The sequence below is a fragment of the Thalassophryne amazonica genome, chromosome 22 (genome assembly GCF_902500255.1).
Source record: "Thalassophryne amazonica chromosome 22, fThaAma1.1, whole genome shotgun sequence".
NCBI lineage: Eukaryota > Metazoa > Chordata > Actinopteri > Batrachoidiformes > Batrachoididae > Thalassophryne > Thalassophryne amazonica.
Genome location: NC_047124.1, coordinates 5,584,454 through 5,607,231, shown reverse-complemented (window position 1 = coordinate 5,607,231; position 22,778 = coordinate 5,584,454). Strand labels below are relative to the sequence as shown.

General features: G+C 38.5%; 2 protein-coding genes and 2 long non-coding RNA genes across 7 annotated transcripts in view; 2 read left to right on the top strand and 2 right to left on the bottom strand.

The window, feature by feature from the left end:
* phf21b (PHD finger protein 21B) overlaps positions 1-5,903 on the bottom strand; it is an 81,135-nt gene extending 75,232 nt beyond the window's left edge. The window contains exons 1-2 of one of the 2 annotated variants that reach the window (XM_034163072.1): positions 5,470-5,903; positions 4,966-5,034 (exon numbers count right to left, since the gene is read on the bottom strand). In XM_034163072.1, the coding sequence (XP_034018963.1) occupies positions 4,966-5,034; positions 5,470-5,526 (126 nt within the window). In that variant the 5' untranslated portion in view covers positions 5,527-5,903. Of the gene's footprint in view, positions 1-4,965; positions 5,035-5,170; positions 5,383-5,469 lie in introns of those variants that run through there. The other variant, XM_034163073.1, reaches the window with a different exon arrangement.
* Positions 5,904-12,639: 6,736 nt separating this feature from the next.
* nup50 (nucleoporin 50) lies at positions 12,640-19,056 on the top strand. 3 transcript variants are annotated; one of them, XM_034163735.1, is made up of 8 exons: positions 12,640-12,787; positions 13,738-13,816; positions 14,125-14,208; positions 14,432-14,639; positions 14,864-15,472; positions 15,552-15,633; positions 15,733-15,851; positions 17,375-19,056. In XM_034163735.1, the coding sequence occupies exons 2-8, from the start codon at positions 13,748-13,750 to the stop codon at positions 17,572-17,574; spliced, it is 1,371 nt and encodes a 456-aa protein (XP_034019626.1). In that variant the 5' UTR covers positions 12,640-12,787; positions 13,738-13,747; the 3' UTR covers positions 17,575-19,056. The 3 variants fall into 3 exon arrangements, with proteins under 3 accessions (XP_034019626.1, XP_034019629.1, XP_034019630.1); XM_034163738.1 differs by having other exon boundaries at positions 12,661-12,719; XM_034163739.1 differs by having other exon boundaries at positions 12,663-12,697.
* Positions 19,057-19,335: 279 nt separating this feature from the next.
* On the bottom strand, positions 19,336-20,786 carry LOC117504302. Its single transcript, XR_004558759.1, has 2 exons — positions 20,669-20,786; positions 19,336-20,429 (listed from the first exon to the last, which is right to left on the bottom strand). It is a non-coding gene; the product is annotated as an uncharacterized LOC117504302 (long non-coding RNA).
* LOC117504303 lies at positions 20,375-22,089 on the top strand. The gene is made up of 2 exons (XR_004558760.1): positions 20,375-20,432; positions 20,671-22,089. It is a non-coding gene; the product is annotated as an uncharacterized LOC117504303 (long non-coding RNA).
* The last annotated feature ends 689 nt before the right edge of the window (positions 22,090-22,778 follow it).

Below are 22,778 nucleotides of genomic sequence, written 5' to 3'. Positions count from 1 at the left end.
AGTCGAACGCCTTCTCCAGATCCACAAAACACATGTGGACTGGTTGGGCGAACTCCCATGAACCCTCAAGAACCCAATGGAGCATGTAGAGCTGGTCCAGTGTGCCGCGACCAGGACGAAAACCACACTGCTCCTCCTGAATCCGAGGTTCGACCATCGGTCGAATTCTCCTCTCCAGTACTCTGGAATAGACCTTACCGGGGAGGCTGAGGAGTGTGATCCCCCTATAGTTGGAACACACCCTCCGGTCCCCCTTCTTAAACAGAGGGACCACCACCCCGGTCTGCCAATCCAGAGGCACTGTCCCCGATCACCACGCGATGTTGCAGAGGCATGTCAGCCAAGACAGTCCCACAACATCCAGAGACTTAAGGTACTAGGGTTTCAAACTATCCAGAACAATAACACAAACAGCTTTTCAGAAACACTTCAACAAGTCAATGTTGTCTGTGAGCTAGTTACTGTGATAGAAGCTTAAAATGATTTTATTGTAAACCAAAAAATATATATAGTTAAAAAGCTGTGCATATCAGCATCCTTATCTCCAAATCTTTCGTTTTTGTATTTTATGCCATACCCAACCATTTCACAAAGTTAAATAAATATAAATTCATGATCCCATCCCCAATACTCCGGTTAATAAAAAGACACAGGTTTTTAAGTTTTACCCCGGGAAGCCTTTCACTGATCTCTACCTGGCTACAGCTGCCATTCTGGGATGATTCTACATTTTTTTGTGTAGGCCACAGTATTCTGAGACTGGATTCTAAACACTCTTTATTTAGTCACCTTAGGCTGTAGTGATTAGGTCAAAATTGGCTAGAGGTTCATGGACTATATTATATGCAGGATCTCCATCTGAAACTAAATGAGAAGGAATGGCATGCTGCAATAAACTGGCGTATCCATGGTTACAGATGCTGCCTTTGAAAAAATTTCAAAGAGGAAACCTTTGGAATCAGGCAGCTACATCCAGTATTTCCAACTTCTCATCCCACATATAAAAAGTCAAATTTCTAACTTTGAAATTGTGTGTTTTTAAAACAGCGTCACACTCAGATTAAATTTTAATCTGATTTATAAAATGTCAGGTAACTTTGGATTCCAATTTGTCTGAATTAAAAACATTTGGTTTTAAAGACCACCTTAAAACAAATTTTAAGATTCTTTAAAATGGCATAAACCAGATAGCAGCCATTCATGGTCATGTTTGAGATATCTTGAGCACATTGTTAACCACTTTAAAAAGGTTACACATGGGATACACTAGTTTTAATTTGTTGGATTTTAGTGTTCTTTGTGCATGTCAAGTCCCCTGATGCTTTGAGAAACTGATATTTTTATTTCACAGACTTTATACTTGACCAGTCAAAAAATGAAATAATCATTCCTACAAAACCATTACATAACATGAATACAGAATTTTTATATACATTACATATATTCAAGAACGTAAACTGCTGTGTGAAGATACTGATGACATTTTAGGTTTTTCTGTGAATTCTGTGCTGATGGATGATTATCTGCTTTCCTGCAGAACAGCAAATGAACCAGAGCTGTGAAAGGGAACAAAAACAACTTGTCTCTACCTGACAGCCAGTTAAAAGACTACTGCTGTGATGCAACAGAAAGCAACTGAAGGAAAAAGAATCGAAGAATCGCTTCTTTTTTCCTGGGCCAAAACAAGAGAAATTTACATTGCTGACGCACAAGACTGCAGTTTTAAATAATAACAATAAAATGGACTGCATTTATATCGTACTTTTCCATCTGCATCAGACGCTCAAAGTGCTTTACAATAATGCCTCACATTCACCCCGATGTGAGGGTGCTGCCCTACAAGGCGCTCACTACAAACCTGGAGCAACTAGGGGATTAATGACCTTGCCCAAGGGCCCTTAGTGATTTTCCAGTCAGGCTGGGATTTGAACCAAGCAGCTTCTAGTCTCAAGCCCAATGCTTTTACCAACAGACCATCACCTACCTCCCCTTATGACTGATAAACTAGTATTGTTTTAAACATGGAAACAACTCAAAAGGCATAATCCATTAAATGTTTGGTGATTTTAACCTTGTAAATCATCGTTCATTTTCATCCAGCAGCTCAGCCCTGTAATTTTTTTTTTAAAGCCAGCTGTCATTGACATTAACAAACTGGATTCAACTCACATTTTTCTCTGTCCAACTTCCAGCTTCCTCAGGCTGTGACCCTGAAATGACCTCCAGCCACAGAAAAAGACTCAGCCATCTAATTATTGCTGCTTCCATCTGATAAAACTCCTATCGGCCCTGTGGTGTAAAGTAGCTCAGGACACATCTATTTCTTGTCATGGCTGAATTCACATTAGCGCTGAATCTATTAGTCCACTGACAAAAGCTAACTACATAAATAAAACTAGACTGAGTTTCCAAAACTTATGAATAGGCTAATACAATATTTTTGACTTGTTACAGCATTTCAAATGTAGTGATATTTTCCTTTAGATAAATAGTTTTAAAGCATTTTCAAAATGTCTGCGTTGTGTTAGAAGGGTTTAAAGCAATATTACCTTATTTTGAACAAATTAAAAACATCTTCAAATTCTGATGCAAACCATGCACGCTCTGAACAATGGGATGTGCATTGTTTTTATAACAAATATGACTTCCTTTCATGACTTCTTCACAACACCATGGTAATGAAATGCCTAGGTCATCTCCGATCCTATCCCGTGGCCTGGCATTTCAAAATACTGTGAACTCTTGATGAGTGCAATTTCATCTGCAATCAGTGAGGAACAATTTCCAGTTTGCTTTTCTCCAAAGTTGTAATGTTTTTGGCTCTTTGTGTGGGAATCTGTAGTATGAGCTCGATCCCAAGCACCTTACCTTCCCAGATGAGTTTCTACACCATGGAGCAGAAAAAAAAAAAAACAAAAAAAAAACACTACCTGTATAAACTGCTTTCCATCTTTTCAGACCAGTAAATGTGGGTGACTCACTTAAAAAAAAAAGAGCACCTTCTGTGCCCACCATTGCTCTTATCTTTACCGGAATTGTCACACTCTGATTGCATTGTGGGAAAATTATGGTGCATTTATGGAAATGCAAAGCCACTGGATATAATGTACCTGTCAACTCTGATCAACATTCTTAAGCCAAGCTTGCTTACATACTTACAAACACAGCTGCAGACAGACCAAGGTGATTATAATGTGTACCCCTCTGGCACTATTAGTAATTAAGAGAACATTTTAAACATCTACATAACAGTTCATTTTGTTATGGTAAATAAAAAAAATGGACTGCATTTATATAGCGCTTTTCCATCTGCATCAGACGCTCAAAGTGCTTTACAATAATGCCTCACATTCACCCTGATGTGAGGTTGCTGCCCTACAAGGCGCTCACTACAAACCGGGAGCAACTAGGGGATTAATGACCTTGCCACAGGGCCCTTAGTGATTTTCCAGTCAGGCTGGGATTTGAACCGAGGAGCTTCAGGTCTCGAGCCCGCTTTTACCAACAGACCATCACCTACCTCCCCTTATGAATGATAAACTGGTAGTTTTTTTTTAAATATGGAACACTTTGATCTAGATTTGCTTTTACCTAGTGTTGATTTAGAGACAGATGTTTTAACCACTGGTTTAAACTACTTTGAAACATGTTTAAAGCTGTGTTAAAAAAAAAAACACTTTCAGTAGTTCTATTCGACTCAGTTTATGTTAACTAAAGCAAAAAAGATGTAAACCAGCATAACTGACAAACTACAAAAATCTCCATTTTGCTCTTTTTGAATTATACATGACTTCATGAACCAACAATTAAACTGATAACCCACCCATTAATCAGCTAATATGTTTGATTCACAAGGCAGTCATGGATTCATGAATGTGCAGATGTAAAGTAAAAAAAGGTGACATTTGCTGTTAGAAAGTGAAAAATCAGCTGGTGTGCAGTGATTACAGACACGGGCTGTGCTGACGGTGCTTTCAGTGCCTCCCCTCCCCCTAAAAACCAAAAACAGCATCAAAGCAATCAAAATGGTAATGTTCGGCATAAATGGGGGCCCATCCCCCCCTCCTGCATCAAACTCTGCAGACTTTTTCCTCTCCATGTTAGGGGAGACAGACCTCCCCCTGCTGCCTCAAAATGGAAGCTTCCACTACCAAAGAGGCGCGCGCGCGCACACACACACACACACACACACACACAGCAAAAAGCAAAGTCCTGACTTCACGCTGCTTCATTCCTTAATTTAAAAACACAACTGCATCTAGATCCAAACTGCACTGAATGAAGGCATGCACGAGTTGAAAACACAAAACTCTAAAGCGTGAATAACAAGAGAGCTCTTTTTTCTCTGAGTGGTTCTTGTTCTTTGCTGGTACGGGGGAGTTCGGTTCCAGCCAGGCGGGGCGGTGCAGGAACTGTCCGCGGTGCTGAACGCCTCCTCACCGGCTAATGCTAACGCCAGCTAACGCTGGAGCTCTTAGCACTAAAGTTAATGTAAGGAGCCAGCTAGTGCTAAAGCTCTTAGCACTGAAGTTAATGCAAGTGCTAAAGCACTTAGCAGTAAAGTTAATGTAGGACAACGTTTGTTAGCCGGACAGTGCTAAAGAAGAAGAAAAAAAAAGTGAAAGGCTAATCGTGGGCGAATCAGACGCAGCGCTACCGTCACGTGACTGAGAAGAAATAAAACCAACACCAGCACCGCTAGCGAGTACAAAGTAAGAAAACCCGAAGTTTGGACTTAAAAGGGCTAAAAAGAGACTAAAGGAGCTGCTGCTGAGCAGAAAACTTAAAGCTCTCATGTGTGAGGAAAAGACGTTAATAGCCCTCCAGAAACATGTCGACCTGCTCAAAATGGACGCTAAAAAAAAAAAAAAAAAAAAAATCTCTCAACATTTCACCTTAAAACAACTTTAAGAGCCAAAGACAAAGAAAAGGTGGTTAAAATAAGAAAAAAAATAAATCTCTGACCTGTTTGTCGCTCAGCGCGGCTGTTATTCTGGTTTGTCTGTCGTGCAGCTGTTTCTTAAGATCTCCATCCTACAACAAAACACAACACAAGCTTTTTAAAAAATTAATTAATAAATAAAAACCACGGAGGCTGCTTTAAACTTTGATTTTTCTCTCAGAGGGCCACAAAAGTTCCAGCTGAGAGGATTTCTGGCGAAGCTTTTACCTGCTTCATCCGAGCAACTAGTTTGTCAAAGATGGAGTCGAAACGAGAAAAGTGTCTCAAGTTTGGGTTCGGAAGAGAAAAAAAAACAAAGAAAAGAGGGGGAACAAAGCGGTGATGGATCGAGTCCTCATAAATATTCCGCTCGCGTTCTGATCGCCACACAGCCGCAGCCTCAGCAGCAAAGCTCGGGCTCAAAGTGGCCGCAAAAAGTATCCGGACCGGAGCCGAGCCGAGCCGAACCGGACCGACTGGTCCTCGGGTCCGTATCTCACAGTACCAATAAGACATGTTTCATTTACCTGATGATGACACTGGATTTCTACTTTCAGCGCCTCGTGCAGGCCTTGGAGTTCCATGTTCCGAGCGGAAACCCACTTTGGTTCCACTTTGGACGCGGCTCACGTCAACTTAAAGTGAATTAAAGATGTTTTAAAAGCCACAATAACAATTGAAAGAAGAACTACTCAGGCTGCACAGCAAGTTCTCGCTTCTTTTACAGCCCAGGACTCATCACACACTTTCCGCCCGGCCGAAAAGTGCTCCAAAGCCGAGACAAAGAGCTCCGTCCTCCGCCAACGTCCTCTCCGGAGGCCGACGAGCCTCGACGAGTCCGCTACCGACTCGGGTTCGGGTTCGGTTCGGCAATTTTAAGTTGAAAAACGGGGACTATATTTTGTCCGAGTCCGCGGCTTGATTTCACTTTGCCTGGGGAAAAGTTGCGCTTCGGCTGTCAATGGTAAGTCTAAAGTTCCCGGATGAAGCCGTTCTGACATGCGCAGTGAGGAACAAGAAGTCAGACTGTCACACACCTGTGCTTTACAAACAATAAACTATTTAAAATGTAAAAAAAAAAAAAAAGATATATAAAAATATATAATACACGAAACAACACAGAAACATATTAACACGTGTGCTTTATAAACAAAACTATGTAAAATGTTTAATATAATACATTAAACATCATAGAAACATATTTACACATGTGCTTTATAACAATAAAACTATTTAAAATGTTTAAAAATATATAATACATGAAACATCATAGAAACACTAACACGTGTGCTTTATAAACAAAACTATTTAAAATGTTTAATATAATACATTAAACATCATAGAAACATATTAACACATGTGCTTTATAACAATAAAACTATTTCAAATGTAAAAAAAAGATATAAAATATATAATACACAAAACATCACAGAAACATATTAACAACATGTAAATGTAAAAAAATATATAAAATATATAATACACAAAACATCACAGAAACATATTAACAACACTATTTAAAATGTTTAAAAAATATATAATACAAGCAGCATCATAAACATATTAACACATGTGCTTTATAACAATAAACTATTTTAAAATCTTAAAAAATATATAATACACAAAACATTATAGAGACATATTACCACGTGTGCTTTATAAACAATAAAACTATTTTAAATGTTTACAAATATATATTTAAAAGTATATAATACATGAAACATCATAGCAACATATTAATATGTCCTCTATAAGCAACAAAGCTATTTAAAATGTTAAAAATATATATTTAAAAATATGTAATACATGAAACATATTAACACGTGTTTTATAAACAATAAAAATTTAGGATGTTTAAAAATATATTTAATATATATATAAACATAATAGAAAATGTTGACGTGATTTATAAACAATAAAAATATTTAAAATGTTAAAAACATATATTTAAAAATATATAACACAACACATATTAACACGTGCTTTATAAACAACAAAACTATTTAAAATGTTTGTAGAACATTTAAAATTATACAATACATGAAACATCATAGAAAAATGTTAACATGAGCTTTATAAACAATAACACTTTTTCATTTTTTTTTAAATGTAATATAGGAAACATCATACCAAATAATAACACCTATAATTTATAAGCAAAACAAACTATTTAAAATGTTTAAATATATATTTAAAAATATACAATGAATTAAACATCACAGAAAAATATTCACACCTATAATTTTTAAACAGTTCAAATAATTTATACCTTAGATTCTAAGAGTATGATGTGAACTTATATAATTTATATTACATTAAATGTTACATAAACGTTTTACAGTAACATCTTAGATTAACATTTATAATATACGTTGATTTAATGCTATAACAAAATGTTTTTGTAGATTCTTAGTGTCTTACATATTTTACATTTTTACAATGAATTTTTATCAATAAAAATATCAACCATAATAACTTAATTACAACTGTAGTGATGTTACAGATATTACAAAAAGTTATGAAGACATATAAACAAAAAAAGACTTCTGCTTTGTCAGTTTTCTGATTTAAACTGAATTTTGAAATAGCAAATAAAAAGGAAATACATTACTTGTATATGAGATGAAGCAGATTTAATGTAGAAGACAGCAGAAAAGTGCAGCAAGACTTTTAAAGACAAAACACAAACTATGATTATTTGTGCATTTTTGACTGATAAATTTGAAACTGGTGAAACAGAAAGTAGCACCATGGACAGAGATGGTAGAAACTCATCAGAAGACTGATGAGAACCTGGTGCTCCAGGCTAACGAGTCATTTATGGCAAACAGGCCACCAGTTTGAGAAATAGTTCATTATATTGGGGGGGGGAGTCTAGTATTTGAAGAGTTTAACATAAATACACCATAACACACTCGTGGAAGGTCTTACTATAACTAATATTAATCTGAGTAAAACTAGTTTTGTAACAAGGGCTCTCAAAGTTTTCAACAACTTATGGAAATATAAAGTGCAACAAAACCTGAATAAATCTGAGTCATTTAGGAAAATATAACATGACAAGTAAGACTGATATTAACAAGATTATTTGTTCAAACTGATAATGAAAATATAACAAATAGACAGGTTCAGTTCATCAGAATTTCCTGTATATTTGTTTTGTAAATTGTTTTGTCAATTGTGTCAGTAGCATGGCCCAAGAAGAGGGTCACCCCTTTGAGTCTGGTCTGCTTAATGTTTCCTCCTCAAATCACCATAGGGAGTTTTTCCTTACCACTGTCTCCTCTGTGCTTGTACTTGAGGTTGGTAAGGTTAGACCTTACTTGTGTGAAGCACCTTGAGGCAACTTTGTTGTGATTTGGGGCTATATAAATGAAAATAAATTAAACTAAATTAAAATCAAGCCAACAGGGACAGGGTAAATGTCAGGGTTTTGGTTTTAACACTTTTTCAAGAGACAAAGTTCTTTTTCATCTTAATATCTATGACTAGCTGAATTATTTTTAGACATATTTCTTTAATTTCCTTAATATTGCAAGATAGGGTTTCTTTTTGTGTCTTTCTTTCATGTAATGGCTTTATGACATCACATCAAAGTCAAAATTGTAACTTTGTGGAGTTAGTAATAGCCGGTTTGTGTTGTCCTGGAGGAGGTGTACACTCTCTTTGTGCCTGACTAGGTCTCGGTCATGTTCACACTTACATCTTTATCAGTTTGTTAGCAGGATGCCTGAAACGCAAACAAACCAAATGAAATGTGCTGACCTTTGACCTTTTGGGGCCAATCAAAATAAAGTCACACCCTGTGAAACCACAGTGAAGCTTTATGCACCAGTTTAATTTGTGGTTCTGAAAATAGGGTAAAAATTCCCACAGATCCATGGGACTAAGCAAGCAGGGGTGGTGGCCAAGTGGTCAATGCACTTGGTTTCAGTTCGGAAGGTTCTGGGTTCAAATCCCACCCCTGCCACATTTCTCCATGTAATGTGGAGTTGCGTCAGGAAGGGCATCCGGCGTAAAACCTGTGCCAAATCAACATGCAGATCCACCTTGGATTTGCTGTGGCGACCCCGAGTACAAACAAGGGAGCAGCCGAAGGGACTTACTTACCATGGGACTAAGCAGCTGCAGTGTTGACAAAAAGGAGGCGTCGGGGCCTGCTGAGCCCCTCCCCCACGCCGACCACCTTTGCTGCTACTTTTCATTTCACGGCTCAGTGGTGAAACTCTTCAGTCGCCCCTTTGTGGTGGTTTTAGTCCAACATGCTCAGCTCCCCATGAAAGCACAGTTTTAGTCTTTAAATTCTGTTATCCTTAACATTCTGACTTTATGACATCACAAAGATGTGACAAAGATACTTCCTCTGTCTGCTGGCTGAGGAAATAAGGACTGACCATTATTAACCCTGTGGAGATACGTGCTCTACGAGTCCATATCGACTTCATAGATCATATGTAATAACACGTACTGACCACCAAGGGTCAGTAACAAACAAATCATCTAGAAACCAGAAAGATATCAGATCATCTTCAATAATCGAAATCAATCAATCAAAGCTCACCTGACAGATTTCAACAGCCCACCTCTCATGAATTCCTGTTAACGCCGCTGTGACTCAACAGTAGAATCTTAATAATCACTTGTGCTATGATACATGAAGCAGGGTTCGTGAAACAGGGTTCATTCAGTAAGATGTAGAATTAGAGCCACTGCTGTGGAGAAATTTAGGAGTTAAAATAATGATTGATTATGATTAAACAACAATAAATAATAGCCGCTTTGATGGTTTACAAGATTGCAGATTAACATTCATACAGAAAAACACAAAGTGGTTTATTCTCATTTTCAGCAATATTCTGTCAGCATGTTCATTATGTTAAAAATTCACTACGTCACCATGAGCACGACATCGATATTTCAATATTTCCATGTTTACATTAATACGTGTCACATACGCTAAACATCACTGAGGTTACAGAGGGCACATGAAGCTGTGTGTGTGCCACACAGGATGTGCTTCGGTGCTGCGAGCACATTGGCGCCCCCTGCAGTCAGCTTATGAGAACAGGCTTCTGGAAACCAGGACAACGAATCATTCAGGTTCCAAACTGTTTTTCTGTCACAGCTCCCAGAAAACCAAATCTCACCTTAACCGTCCATTTATTTTTATTTGATCTGTTGAGGCTTTAATTTTTGTACTTTGTTAGTTCCGGGGAAGTTTTTGGAAGCACTGGTGATTTTTATGAAGCTCACTTAGAAGATGGGACACAGAGCCATTTTGGGACAGATCCAGACAAAAGGGCGGATTTGGGAATTTTTTAAACATACGTTAATGATCATTCTATATCAGGAATAACATGCCAGAGAGGGTCAGTGAGAAACTGTTTTGTTACATTCAAAGCTTTTTTCTGCTTCGTTGGGCATCTTGGCAGAGGTTTGCGCTCCACTGAGTGCCCAGCTTACCTTTATAATGTGTAACTGTCGTTCTAATGAGACACTAATGAGTGAGTGAGCGAGTGTTTCAGTGAGTAATTGTTTCAGTGAGTGACTGTTTCAGTGACTGTTTCAGTGACTGTTTCAGTGAGCGAGTGTTTCGGTGAGTGTTTCAGTGAGTGAGTGAGTGTTTCAGTGAGTGAGTGTTTCAATGAGTGTTTCAGTGAGTGTTTCAGTGAGTGGGTGTTTCAATGAGTGTTTCAGTGAGTGATTGAGTGTTTCAGTGAGTGAGTGTTTCAGTGAGTGAGTGTTTCAATGAGTGTTTCAGTGAGTGGGTGTTTCAATGAGTGTTTCAGTGAGTGAGTGAGTGATTCAGTGAGTGAGTGAGTGTTTCAGTGAATGTTTCAGTGAGTGATTCAGTGAGTGATTGAGCGTTTCAGTGAGTGAGTGTTTCAGTGAGTGAGTGTTTCAATGAGTGTTTCAGTGAGTGAGTGAGTGAGTGAGTGTTTCAGTGAGTGATTGAGCGTTTCAGTGAGTGAGTGTTTCAGTGAGTGAGTGTTTCAATGAGTGTTTCAGTGAGTGAGTGAGTGAGTGTTTCAGTGAGTGAGTGAGTGAGTGTTTCAGTGAGTGTTTTTGGACGGGTCTCAGAGAACCTTTCTGGTCTTCAGAGAGTATGTTGAGCCTGAGAGCAGAACGTTCTGATGAGTTCTACTCTAGTTTGAAATAAAGGACATTTGGAGTTCTGAAAACCAGCTCAAACATTTTTCTACAACACTGACGACAGGATCTTTGGGAGACTTGATGACATGAACAGGGTCTAATCTCAGTGCAGTGAACCTGTCAGGGCTCAGTATTCAGTTGTTTCCTTTTTCATCTTTTTTGTGCTCTTTCTTTTTTTTTTTCCTTTTTTTTCCTCACCAGCTGGTCAAGAGTCTTCTGCTGCCACCAGGCCCCACAGCTCACTTCCCACTTTGTGCAGCACCTGTTCCTATTTGGCGAGGCCGGCCGGGATCCTGAAGCTTGGAGACGAGCCATCTGCTGCCGCTTCAGCCACTGTCCCCGGAGCCACATCCTGAGCCACATCCTGAGTCTTTGACGGAGTCACTTTTTCAGATCACCTCACAAAGTCCCAAACCATCACTTAGCTGAAGACAAAGGCTGTGTGGGTAAAAATTCCACAAGCACACACACATGCACATGCACACCAAAAGTAGAGGAAGGACAGAGCTGCGTCTGATGCTGTGACTCATGAGGACATCCTCCTCATCGAGCCCTCGCGAACATTCTGCACTGATAATAAAACCACACTGCTGCTCTTCAAATATCTGGATCTGACTCACTGATGCCCTGTGTGCCAGTGTGGAGAGGATTGTAATCTGTCCTGTGTGTGTATTCATCTGTTTCTGCACAAGATAACTAAAAAACAGCTGGATGGGTTTTCACCAAACTTGGTGGTAATGTTACTTGGACAGTTATCTTGAGATGATTAGCTTTTGGGGAGAATCAGGCAAAAGTCAAGATCAACAAAAACATGGCACGAAAAGCATTTATTTATTTTTTTGCTATATCTCTGCAACCAAAAGGGCTTGAGAAATGATCTAAAGTTTATATTGATCATCACAACATTTGTGATTGATTGGTAACATGAGTTTATCAGACATGGATTTATCCCAGTGCACAGAGCGTGCAGTCTTTGGTTCAGCCCTCTGATACCTTTTTATTGTTTACTTTCTCCATTTATCTAAATAAAGTTAGAATAATTTGTTAGTGAGATTAATTAATGTGTGGACAGGGTTTCTGATTCCTTCCTGTTGTATTCTGGCATTCCTCAGGGATGTGTTCTGGAGGCTAATCTGTTTAATACCTGTATGGACTGTGAGTCACGTTGGATCGTGGAGTCCAGCTTGTTGAGTGAGGAAGAGTTTTATGACTTTGACTTTGCAGATGATAGTTTGATCTGTGATCTTTGTCCCGAATGCAACAATTGTGAAGCTGATGAGGAGTCAAAATGGTCCTGGTGGATAACTGAAACAGCAAATCTTTCGGTACAACAGCTTTAAACAAAAACATTTTGAATTTAATTCACCCAGGAAACACAACTCTATATGACTATGACTGTGCTTTAATGGCCACCGTCAGCATAAGAAGAAGACGATGTTTTGGGGCCTGGACTGTCCGCAATCAATAAAGAAATATGATAAATGAACATTCACTGTACGTACTCCTGGCCAGAAGGTGGCGGTAACGATCTTTGTCACTGTGTCACCAACGTTAAAAAGATCACGAAGAAGAAGGACGCTCGCCTCGTCGCCGGTCGCTTCGGTCGGTACGTGTCGTCATTCCGGTGCGATTCGCGGCATCATTGCAGATTCTGATTTTTAAAGTCGTAGTTGGAATTACACTTTCTGGAAGGTATGGCTTTAATACATTGAATATATATATATATATATATATATATATATAATGCACAGCTAAGTGTGTGCAGGTTTGCTAACATTAGCTCTTTTAGCGGGCCTGTTAGCTTTAGCTCCGGTGTCAGTAAAATTAAACGTCTTCGCGCCCGTGCGGTTTAAATAAAGCGTAACAACTTTCATTTAAACTGTTATTGAAGGGAAAACTGTTGTAAGTGTCCCAAGTTTGGCTATTGTGCGTTACCAAAACGTTTTTTAAGGATGAATTCAAGGCTAATCTGAGCTACAGGCATTTCAGACGTTTTTTAATTTCCTTAAATGTTTGTGACACTGGTGCTAATGTAGTCATTTGGCGTATTATTGTTTTTAACGATTTAACACATAATATGAAAATTCAGTAATGTGCTTGATTGTTCATTATGTCAACGGTTTGGAACGAACTGAACATCTGTTGAATGTTATAAAATAAAAGGAGAATCGTGTGAAATGAATTCATTTTTACATTTACGTGTTTCTCCATTAATGTATTGAATTATGGAATTTAGAATTGAAAATGAGGAACTGACCCCAAATCTGATTATTTCAGTTGATTTGTGTTTTTGTTGTGACTGAAAAATAATTTTGGTGGGTTCAGTCCTGTTTAATAAGTATCATTAACAAACCGCTTGTGAGCAGTTCTAAGTAATTTATTAAAAATACTAAAATTCAGCTTTGTCAAATTCTAACAGGGTCACATTCACATTTGAAACTTTTAAACAAATTTTCAGCTGTGCTGAAATTGTTACTATCTGCTTTAAATCAGTAGAAACCAGTCCTGCATTCACACTACGATGCCTCGTTTTAAAGCTCTTTAAATGACTCTGTCCTTGTTTGGGTTTATTTATTCATTTTGTGCTGACCTGTAAGTAAACGTCGTTAGTAGCTAACGTGGGCTGTGTTTGACCGTTGCAGCACGGTTGTGATGGCAAAGAGGATCGCAGATAAACAGTTAACTGACCGTAACTGGGATCAGGAGGATGAGGCAGATGAGGTGAGTCTGTCGGAACAGATTGGCTCTGTCCAGCTGAGTAGATGCCACGACCAGCAGAAACACCAGAAAGGCAATAACTTTTAATTCTGGAACATTTCATACTTTTATTTCTCCATATCTGGTTCAAGAGTTACTGCTGTCTGCAGAAAACAACAAAGCAAACAGATTTTTAATTGTTCCAGTGCCTATATGAGAGAAACCGGACGGGTCTTTATTCTGCTGTATGTTGTGGTGTTGCTGCAGACTGAAGATTTTGTTCTGGTGACATGTCTTTTCTTAAAACTGATGCCATCTGTCTTGTCGGCCAGGCTGGAACCTTCAGAGTCGCGAGCGAGGATGTACTGAAAAACCGAGCGATTAAGAGGGCTAAACGGCGAAGCATCGGAGCAGAGGTAAGGATGCGCATGCTTCACGTGACTGGTTTTGGGCTGTGTGATGTCAGAAAGCGCACTGACACTTCACCGCCATATTTTTGATTAAAGGGATGTTGGACAGTGAAAGGTGATCACCACCTTTGAGATGTTTTGTGATCTGTGGTTAATGGCCTCGTGTGCTGCGACGAAATTTGCGACATATCGAACATTCAAGTTTATGTTTTGGGCTCTTGTCTTACAGAACGAAGGAGGTGGAGCCTTCAAAGGTTTCAAGGGTTTTTCTCTAAACACATCTGCACCATCTGGGTGCACGACAACGACGGTTTTCTCTGGTTTTGGGAGCAGCGGTGGCGACTTTAAGAGCCTTAGTGGGCTGACCAACGGGAACAGCATCACTCCTTCATTCAGCAGTTTCTCTTGTCCCGCTGCAACCACAGCAACAAGCACAGGTGAGTTCACCCATTCAATAAACTGATTATTGATCAGAGTCCCTCCTGATTGTAAATATCTGAAAACAGTTGTCAAAACCAGACTGAGTCATAATCTACAAAGACGTCTCAGCATTGATGACTCAACACATTTTTCAGTGTTTCAGCCGAGTTCCGGCCAGCTCACGATGTGGGCAGGGCTTTCCCAGCCACATCCAGTTGATTCTGCTGCTCTCTGCTTTCAGGATTAACATTCAATGGCCCCGCCTCCACAGCACCCACCGTTGACCTTGCGGTTAAGCAGAGTAACGGTTCCACACCGAGTGCAACACAGAGTTCCTGCACCAGCAACAAGGAGTATAGGAAGCAACTGACCGCGCTCAACTGCTCGGTGCGCGACTGGATCACCAAACACGTCAACAGCAATCCACTGTGTGACCTCAACCCCATCTTTAGGGACTATGAGCGCCACCTGGCCACTCTCGACCGCCAGTACGGAGCAGGATCTGCTGTGCCGGCTGACAGCAGCATCAACGAGAAGAAGCCGCTCACAGTGACTCCGCCCCCTGCGGCATCAGCTTCCTCTTCCTCCAGCAGCAGCTCAGCGCCAGCAGCCTCAAGCTTGTTCGCCTTTGGAAAGGACGCAGAAAAGAAAAGCCCTGCTCCGCCCCCTGCTGGCGTCACCTTTAACTTTGGTCAGAAGGTGGACGCCTCTGTTCAGAGTTCTTTAGGGTCCAAACCGACTCTGACCGGTTTCTCCTTCTCCTCGGGCCAGACCTCGCTGTTCGGAGCTCCGAGTGCTGGAGCGCCACTGTCCTTCAGTGGGTCAAAACCGGACAACGCTCTGCCTACAGGTAAGATCTGAGACCTTTAAAAGCAGGCTCAAAGGAACAGCGGCAACGCAAAAGTCGTACTTTTTTTTTCTCCTCGTAGAAGAAGGCAGTGAAGAGACGGAGGAGCCGCCCAAACCCGATGTCCGGGAGGTCAAAGAGGAAGACGCCTTCTACTCAAAAAGGTAAGTCTGACTGCTTAAATGTCATCTTGACAAAGTTTACAGAAAACCACCAGCAGTTTGTGTCTTGACGATGTTTTTCTGTATTGTGACGTCTTTCAGGTGTAAAATGTTCTACAAGAAAGACTCGGAGTTCAAAGAGAAAGGAGTTGGAACTTTGCACCTGAAGGAGACGCTGGAGGGAAAAACGCAGATGATCATTCGGGCCGACACAAACCTCGGTACGTTAAATGTCTTTGGATTTACTATAAATGTTCACGTTTTCATCCAGAATACTGACATTTGGATTGTTCTGTAGCAGAAAAGAGTCAGCTGTTGATCCTGGACGCAGATTCTTAGTTACAGCTGATTTGACAGTTTAAAAAAAAAAGTTCAGATCTTCATAGAAAACAAACATTTAACATCCACAAATATTGAAGAGAAAAAAAGTTTCTCCAAATTCTGCATGTTGTTGTTTCTGTACTGAACCTTAAAATCAGAGTTTGGGTCCAAAATGTTTTAAACAATCTGAATCACTGATAGTGGTTCAGATTGTAACTGAACCACTGTAACAATTGTTCATTTCTGGAAAGAAGCACCAAAGTTGGCACAAATACTCCTTAGACATTACTCTTTTGAAAAAAACTGAGTAGCCACTTGAATTTTCAGTAGGCGGCCAGGTAGGGGTCAATTGAAGAATTACACAGGGGTCAAAATTTAAAAATGCTCCAATCATATTGAAAGCTATACCACATTATTTGTCTGATCACAACGATACCAAAAAGGTATAGTTTGGACTATCTATGACTGAATGTTTTGGGGTAAAAACAACAAGAATGGTGACAAAGGTCAATTTCAGTTTGTACAGGGGTTAGAAGTTAAAGTTGCACCAATTTTGGTAAAAAGTGGTCTAAATTATTGGTTGAACTAATAGGATTAATAAATGAAATAGTTTTGACTGTGTTGAATGCTTGGTCTGCAAGGTAAAGGTAGAGCAAGGTTGACGTCCATTGGATTCTATGACATGTGACATGTTACCCTGTAACATAACTAAGCATGATACATGGTGCAAACTATTCCTTTTTAAAACCCTATTAACTCAACCAATAATTTGCATCACATTTTACAATATTTAGAGCAACTTTAACATCTGACCCCTGTACAAACTAATTCTGACCTTTGTCACCATTCTTGTTGCTTTTACCCCATAACTTCATAACATTTAGTCATAGATAGTCCAAACTATACCTTTTTGGTATCGTTGTGATCAGACAAATGTGGTATAGCTTTCATTATGATTGAAGCATTTTTAAATTTTGACCCCTGTGTAATTCTTCAATTGACCCCTACCTAGCCGCCTACTGAAAATTCAAGTGGCTACTCAGTTTTTTCAAAAGAGTAATGTCTAAGGAGTATTTGTGCCAACTTTGGTGCTTCTTTACAGATTTGAAGGATTCCTCTGCAAATATTCTGTTACCTGCTGCACTATGAAGGCTTAAAACAAAACAAGTCCTGCACCACCTGCTGGTCACACAGAGGACATACAGCTGTGCTTCAGTCTGTGAAAAACAGTTCAGCATGAATCCAGGACATGAGTGGACCCAAAGCAGGATTCAGATGGAGAAGTCGCGTCAGCGGACACGTTTAGTTTTCTTTAGTTTAGCAACGTCACAGCTAGAAGAGAACCAGATCCAGCTTGGCCTGAGTACTCTGGACCCGGCCCGACCCCGCGGACACCGCACTGATCTTGTCTTTGCGTCTTTAGGAAACATCTTGTTGAACATCATCGTGTCGGCGTCCATGCCTTGCTCCAGAGTCGGCAAGAACAATGTCATGGTGGTGTGCATTCCCAACCCGCCCATCGAGGACAAGAAGCCGCCCGTCCCCATCCCGCTGCTCATCAGAGTCAAGACTGCCGAGGACGCCGATGAGCTGCACAAAATCCTGGAAGAGAAGAAGCCCTGAGCGTACAGGTCGTGACCTTGTATCAGACTTGACACCCCACCCCCCCCACCCCCCCCACTTCTTAACGACAGCTGTTTTTGCGCTTGTGTCATGCCTCACAGCTTCCTGGTTTTCACAATAAGAGTTGTTTAAACTGTGAATATATTTTTAAAAAAAATCATAAATCTCATCAGCCAGAAGATGTTCAGAAGCGAGATGCTCTCGACATTCCTCCTGTTTGACGCTGCTGTTTGACCGTGGATTCTGTAGGGCCACATAACAGGGAATCAGGTGTTTTGTTTTTGTTTTTTTTGGGGGGGGGGGGGGGGGGGGGATAAGTAACTGAGGATCAAAATTTGAGTAAAGTCATTGCGATAAAGTTGAGACTGAAGTCTTAATGTAGAAGAGGAAATATTTACATGAATATTTTCATAATGTCAACTTTCTTGAAATATCAACATTTTTGTATTTTGCCAAAATAAGAAATTAATCTTCAGAACTCGAGTTGCATCACAAAGCAGGTTTTTGAGAATATTTTTGTGAAATAACACCATTCCAAATTGAGCAGCTGTTTGAGAACCATTGTGTAGAAACTGGACTAAAAAAAGAAAAAAAAAAAATCAGTGAGAAACAAGTAGTCACAAAGAAATCATGAGGTTTTACTGAAAACACTCAAATGTTCCATTTCTCTTTGGGACCTCCCCCCACCACCTTGTCCCCCACTATGACTGAACTAAAGGTTTCATGTTTAATCAGTTAAACTCTGAAAGTAAAAATGGTTTTATACGATTTCATGAGATTTTTAAATGAATCCTAATGGTATGAGGATTTTTCTGTGTAACAAACACCCAGTAAGGAGACTTTTTTTTGTTGTTTCTGTAAAATTTGACTATTTGCCTAATATTAAAGATTTTTTTTTTTTTGGATTTCAAAAACACTCAAAATGCCACATTATGAAATTTCAACAGTGAGGCTTAAAGTTGAGAAAAGGTTATTTTACAAATATTTCTTTTAGAAATTCTCCTTCGAACCGTGGCCCTGGTTCTCCATCATGTGTCAGATTGTATGTTTTAATTTTACTGTTATGAATTCTGTAGCATTTGAGTGTGAATCTGAAAGTTATGCGAGGAGCTTCAAGGGTTTTTTGGAAGTGTAACCTCTTAAGTGGTAAAAGCAATGCAGTGAATTTGATTTTACAAATGATATCTTATTTTTGGTGAAAGAGGTTGATGTTTCCTTCCTATGAAGCGGATCAGGATCGAGTCCTAAAAGCATCTGTTTGGGCCTGAACACACTTCGGTTCTTTTGGGACTCTGTTCTGATCTCCGTGCGCCTGCAGAGAATTTTTTGGGGCTATGGAAACTATTTATTGTGTCGGAGGGTTTCATAGTTTACACGTGAATGTTTCCTAAAGTGGCTTTTGTGTGTGTGTCCATTTTTGTGGCTTCGTCCTTTTCCAGGGACATCACAATGTTTATTGGACAATAAAAGGAAACAAACATGTTTACTGCTTTTGTTTTTATCCTGAACTTCGGTGGCGATACATTTATGCCTAAATGGGGCAGGGTGACCCCGCCTCCTGCCCCTCTGACTCTACATTGGAATAAGCAGCTGTAGAAATGTAATAATTGACATTTTTTTTCCCCCCTTCAAATTGTGGACCAGCAATAAATTTTTTTTTGTAATTAAACTACAATTTGTAGCTGACAATTTTCCTTGATTTCCTGAAAACTTGACCAATAAATTAGACCAATAAGGAACAAGTCAACACTAGTTTTTTTTTTCATGTTTTAATAAATAAAAGCACGAAAATGAACATACAGTTGGAAGCTACACAACAGAAGACGACATGCACATTATTCATCAGTGTACAAAAGTGATTAAAGCGTTTGAAGACTTATACAAAAGAGAACGTGGTTGTAAAAGTTCTAAAAGCATCTTCCAGTGCAAACTGTTTAGTCTGGTCTAAAGCAGGATACATTCAGCCAGAAACCAAATTTATCTCCACTCTGGTTTGCGTGAAATGCCGCCACCTGCTGGGCGGAGGACTGAGTGAACGGCTTGAACACTATGGAGAAAAAACTGCGATTTGATCGATTATGGCTTCACGTTTAAGTACAAATCGATCCATTACACCAGCTGATCGGGTGGAGTATTAAACAGTTTTTGGCTTCCATCCATCTTCCATCACGAAGAGAATACGACACTTTTTAAATTTACATGTAGCTTTATCAAATTGTTACTGTGCAAAAAAAAAAAAAAAAAAAGTCACGCTCATAGTAATGTAATGCTAATGTTACCATTTATTATTAATCTCACGTCTATGTAATGCTAGCGTATTGCCAGTTAAGTTATAGCTACGAGTTCAATTTAACTGAGCATTTATTATCTGTGGCATCACATTTATTAGGCTGTAACTAGCAAACAGATGCTGAAATAAAGGTGGGAATACTGCAAATTAAATGTTAGCATGAAAACTGTGTACGCTCAGTTGTGTGGCTAAAATAAAATGTGGCTGCTTGGTTAGCAAGCTAATGCTACAAGGTAATGTAGATACATTAGCAAGCGTGCCAATATATTTACTAGGGTCCACATCATGGGAAAATTAACATGCTAAAATTAGCTGTATGTTAATGGTAGCGTGCCAACATTAGCTTAGTTACATTTAGTGCAAGATTCTTAGTCTGATGCAATGCTTCAAAGAATTAACATTTTCTTAAACCAACTTTACTCCTGTAATAATGATGCACTAAACGTGAGTATTGTTAGCATACTGAAGTTAGCTGTGGTTATATCTGTCTCTATCTGCTGTGAATTTCAGGGACAGATTGTTGTACGTCGTGAAGCATTTGGTGATTTTTGTAATCACTAATGGTCTAGTGGTTAAGATGTTGGGCTTGAGTCCTGGGTTCAAATCCCCACCTGACTGGAAAATCACTAAGGGCCCTTGGGCAAGGCCTTTAATCCCCTATTGCTCCCGGTGTGTAGTGAGCGCCTTGTATGGCAGCACCCTGACATCGAGGTGAATGTGAGGCATAATTGTAAAGCGCTTTGAGCATCTGATGCCGATGGAAAACTGCAATATAAATACAGTCCATTTACCATTTATCACTACAGAAGTCATGTTAGCATGTTCCAAATCAGCTAACCATATCTAGCCTCAATATTACAAATGCTAACATGTCTCGCCATTAGCTCTGGCATGTTAATGTGTGTAGTTATGAGTTTAACAATGTTTTACATGAATTAGTTAGAAATATTTATGAGCTAGTGACAGAGCTAATCTGCTACTTAAGATAATATTTAATTTGAACATTTTGGTTTTCTTGGTACTTTTTTTATAATGTGTGCATGTATAAAACATACGTTGTCACTGCCAGTGAAGAATAAGAGAACCGTTCCATTTTTACGTAAATTAGTTCGGTGTTTTTGTCATCACAAACGGATCTTTGGAAGCTTTGCTGATGTAGAACAAAAAGAACGCGAACAAGATGAAAACACACAAAATGTTAAAAGTTACATAGCGTCCGATTTAAGGCTTCAAGGAGCACAGACGGCAAAAAAAAAAAAAAAAAATCACAGAAAATCCACATTAGTTTGTTCATACATTGATCAAAAAAGTGACACAAAGGACAACTTTTGTGTCAGGTTTTTTTTTTTTTTTTTTTAAGAGGTTTGTAAATGACAAGATGAGAAATCAGAAAGATTCTTCTTCCAAATGTTCACTTTAAAACTGGATCGTTTTGGCATGTTCATTTTTTTTTCTCCATTGTATGGAATTTAAAAAAAAAAAAGCTTTTCTCTAATATAAAGAAAAACCCTTAAAATCTGTAAATTTATCACCAAGAGATTTTGGACAGTAACTGCAACAAGTAATTTAGGAGAATGAAGTAAATGAATTTGAAAGAGACATTTTCATTTTGAGGGAAATGTTCACATGATTTTTTTTTAAAAAGTGAAAAACTTGTGACGTAAGAACATGAGACAGAAGCTAATTAGGTAAAGACATAATTTTACAATAGTCCTAATACTTTAATAAAAGATGTCATAGTATGAAAATTCAAACGTCAAGTTGCAAAACTTGTAAAATCACAATTTTAGAATTTTTTTAAAATAAGTTATAACAATTTTAAAACTGTAAGTTTACAACTAACACTAAAATACGACTAATAAGACATAATGGAAGTTGCAGTGTTACAATAAAACAAATTTTTATCAACAAAATTCTGACTTTATTCTAACGGTGATTTCAGTGACGTTTACTTCAGTGTCACTGAAATGTTACAGATGTTTTCTGATCGCTCATTCTGTGTTGTGACCAAAAAACATTTAAGATTTTTAATCCGGCAGCTCCAACAGGAGTCCCATGATGTTAAACTCCACCTGCCCTGTACGCTGAGGAGAATGAAACAAACATATTTACCTCAAATAGTTTTGTGTGTTTTTAAACTTATTTTCCCTTTATTCATCATTTCTGACATGTTTTAACTTACACAAGTTTTTCAAGTCACTTCCAGTTTGAAGAAATTTTGATGAAAATGAGATTAAAAAAAGTCAAAGCTGAGGTTTGTTCGCCTTGTAACGCTTCATATTATGTGATAAAAGCCACAGAGGAACTATTAAAAAATATTAATGTTGAAGTGCTGATTTTTATTTTTAGGTTTTGTCACTCAGGTTCAAATCCACCAGGAAGAGAGAGGGGGGGAAAAAAAAAAAGAAAAATGACAAATTAAAGTAATAAATGACTTATTTTGTTTGGGTTATCAAAAGGACAAATAAACATTTTTGTTCCAGAACTTCTGATTCCTAAATTCAAAATAATTACTGGCTTTGACAGTTAATTCTATTTTTTGCTTGTATCTGTAGGTTTCTCAGACAAATTTAAGAATTTAAGATATTTATTAACTCTTTTAATTATCTGGAACAAAAACTTAAATGTTGGGATGAAGGTTTATATATATATATATATATATATATATATATATATATATATATATATATATATATATATATAGTGTTTAAATGTGGAGAAATTGTACTGAGTGTTCCATTTTATTTTTAATTCAACCACCACCATCATACCGATTACAGATCTGGTGGTTTCAGTCCTTTGCAAGAAAATATGGATTTGACTTTTAAAAGTGGTGTTATTTTGGCTCAGCCCTTTGACCTGGTCCAGAATTTACACACAAGTTTAAATGTTTACAGTTTAGAAATATTTCAAA

Excerpts from the sequence above, each read along its gene's own strand:
- nup50 (XM_034163735.1), top strand. The coding sequence starts at position 13,748 with ATGGCAAAGAGGATCGCAGATAAACAGTTAACTGACCGTAACTGGGAT. Across the intron at positions 14,640-14,863 it reads AACCACAGCAACAAGCACAG|GATTAACATTCAATGGCCCC; the intron begins GTGAGTTCACCC and ends CTCTGCTTTCAG. Across the intron at positions 15,852-17,374 it reads TCGGGCCGACACAAACCTCG|GAAACATCTTGTTGAACATC; the intron begins GTACGTTAAATG and ends TTGCGTCTTTAG.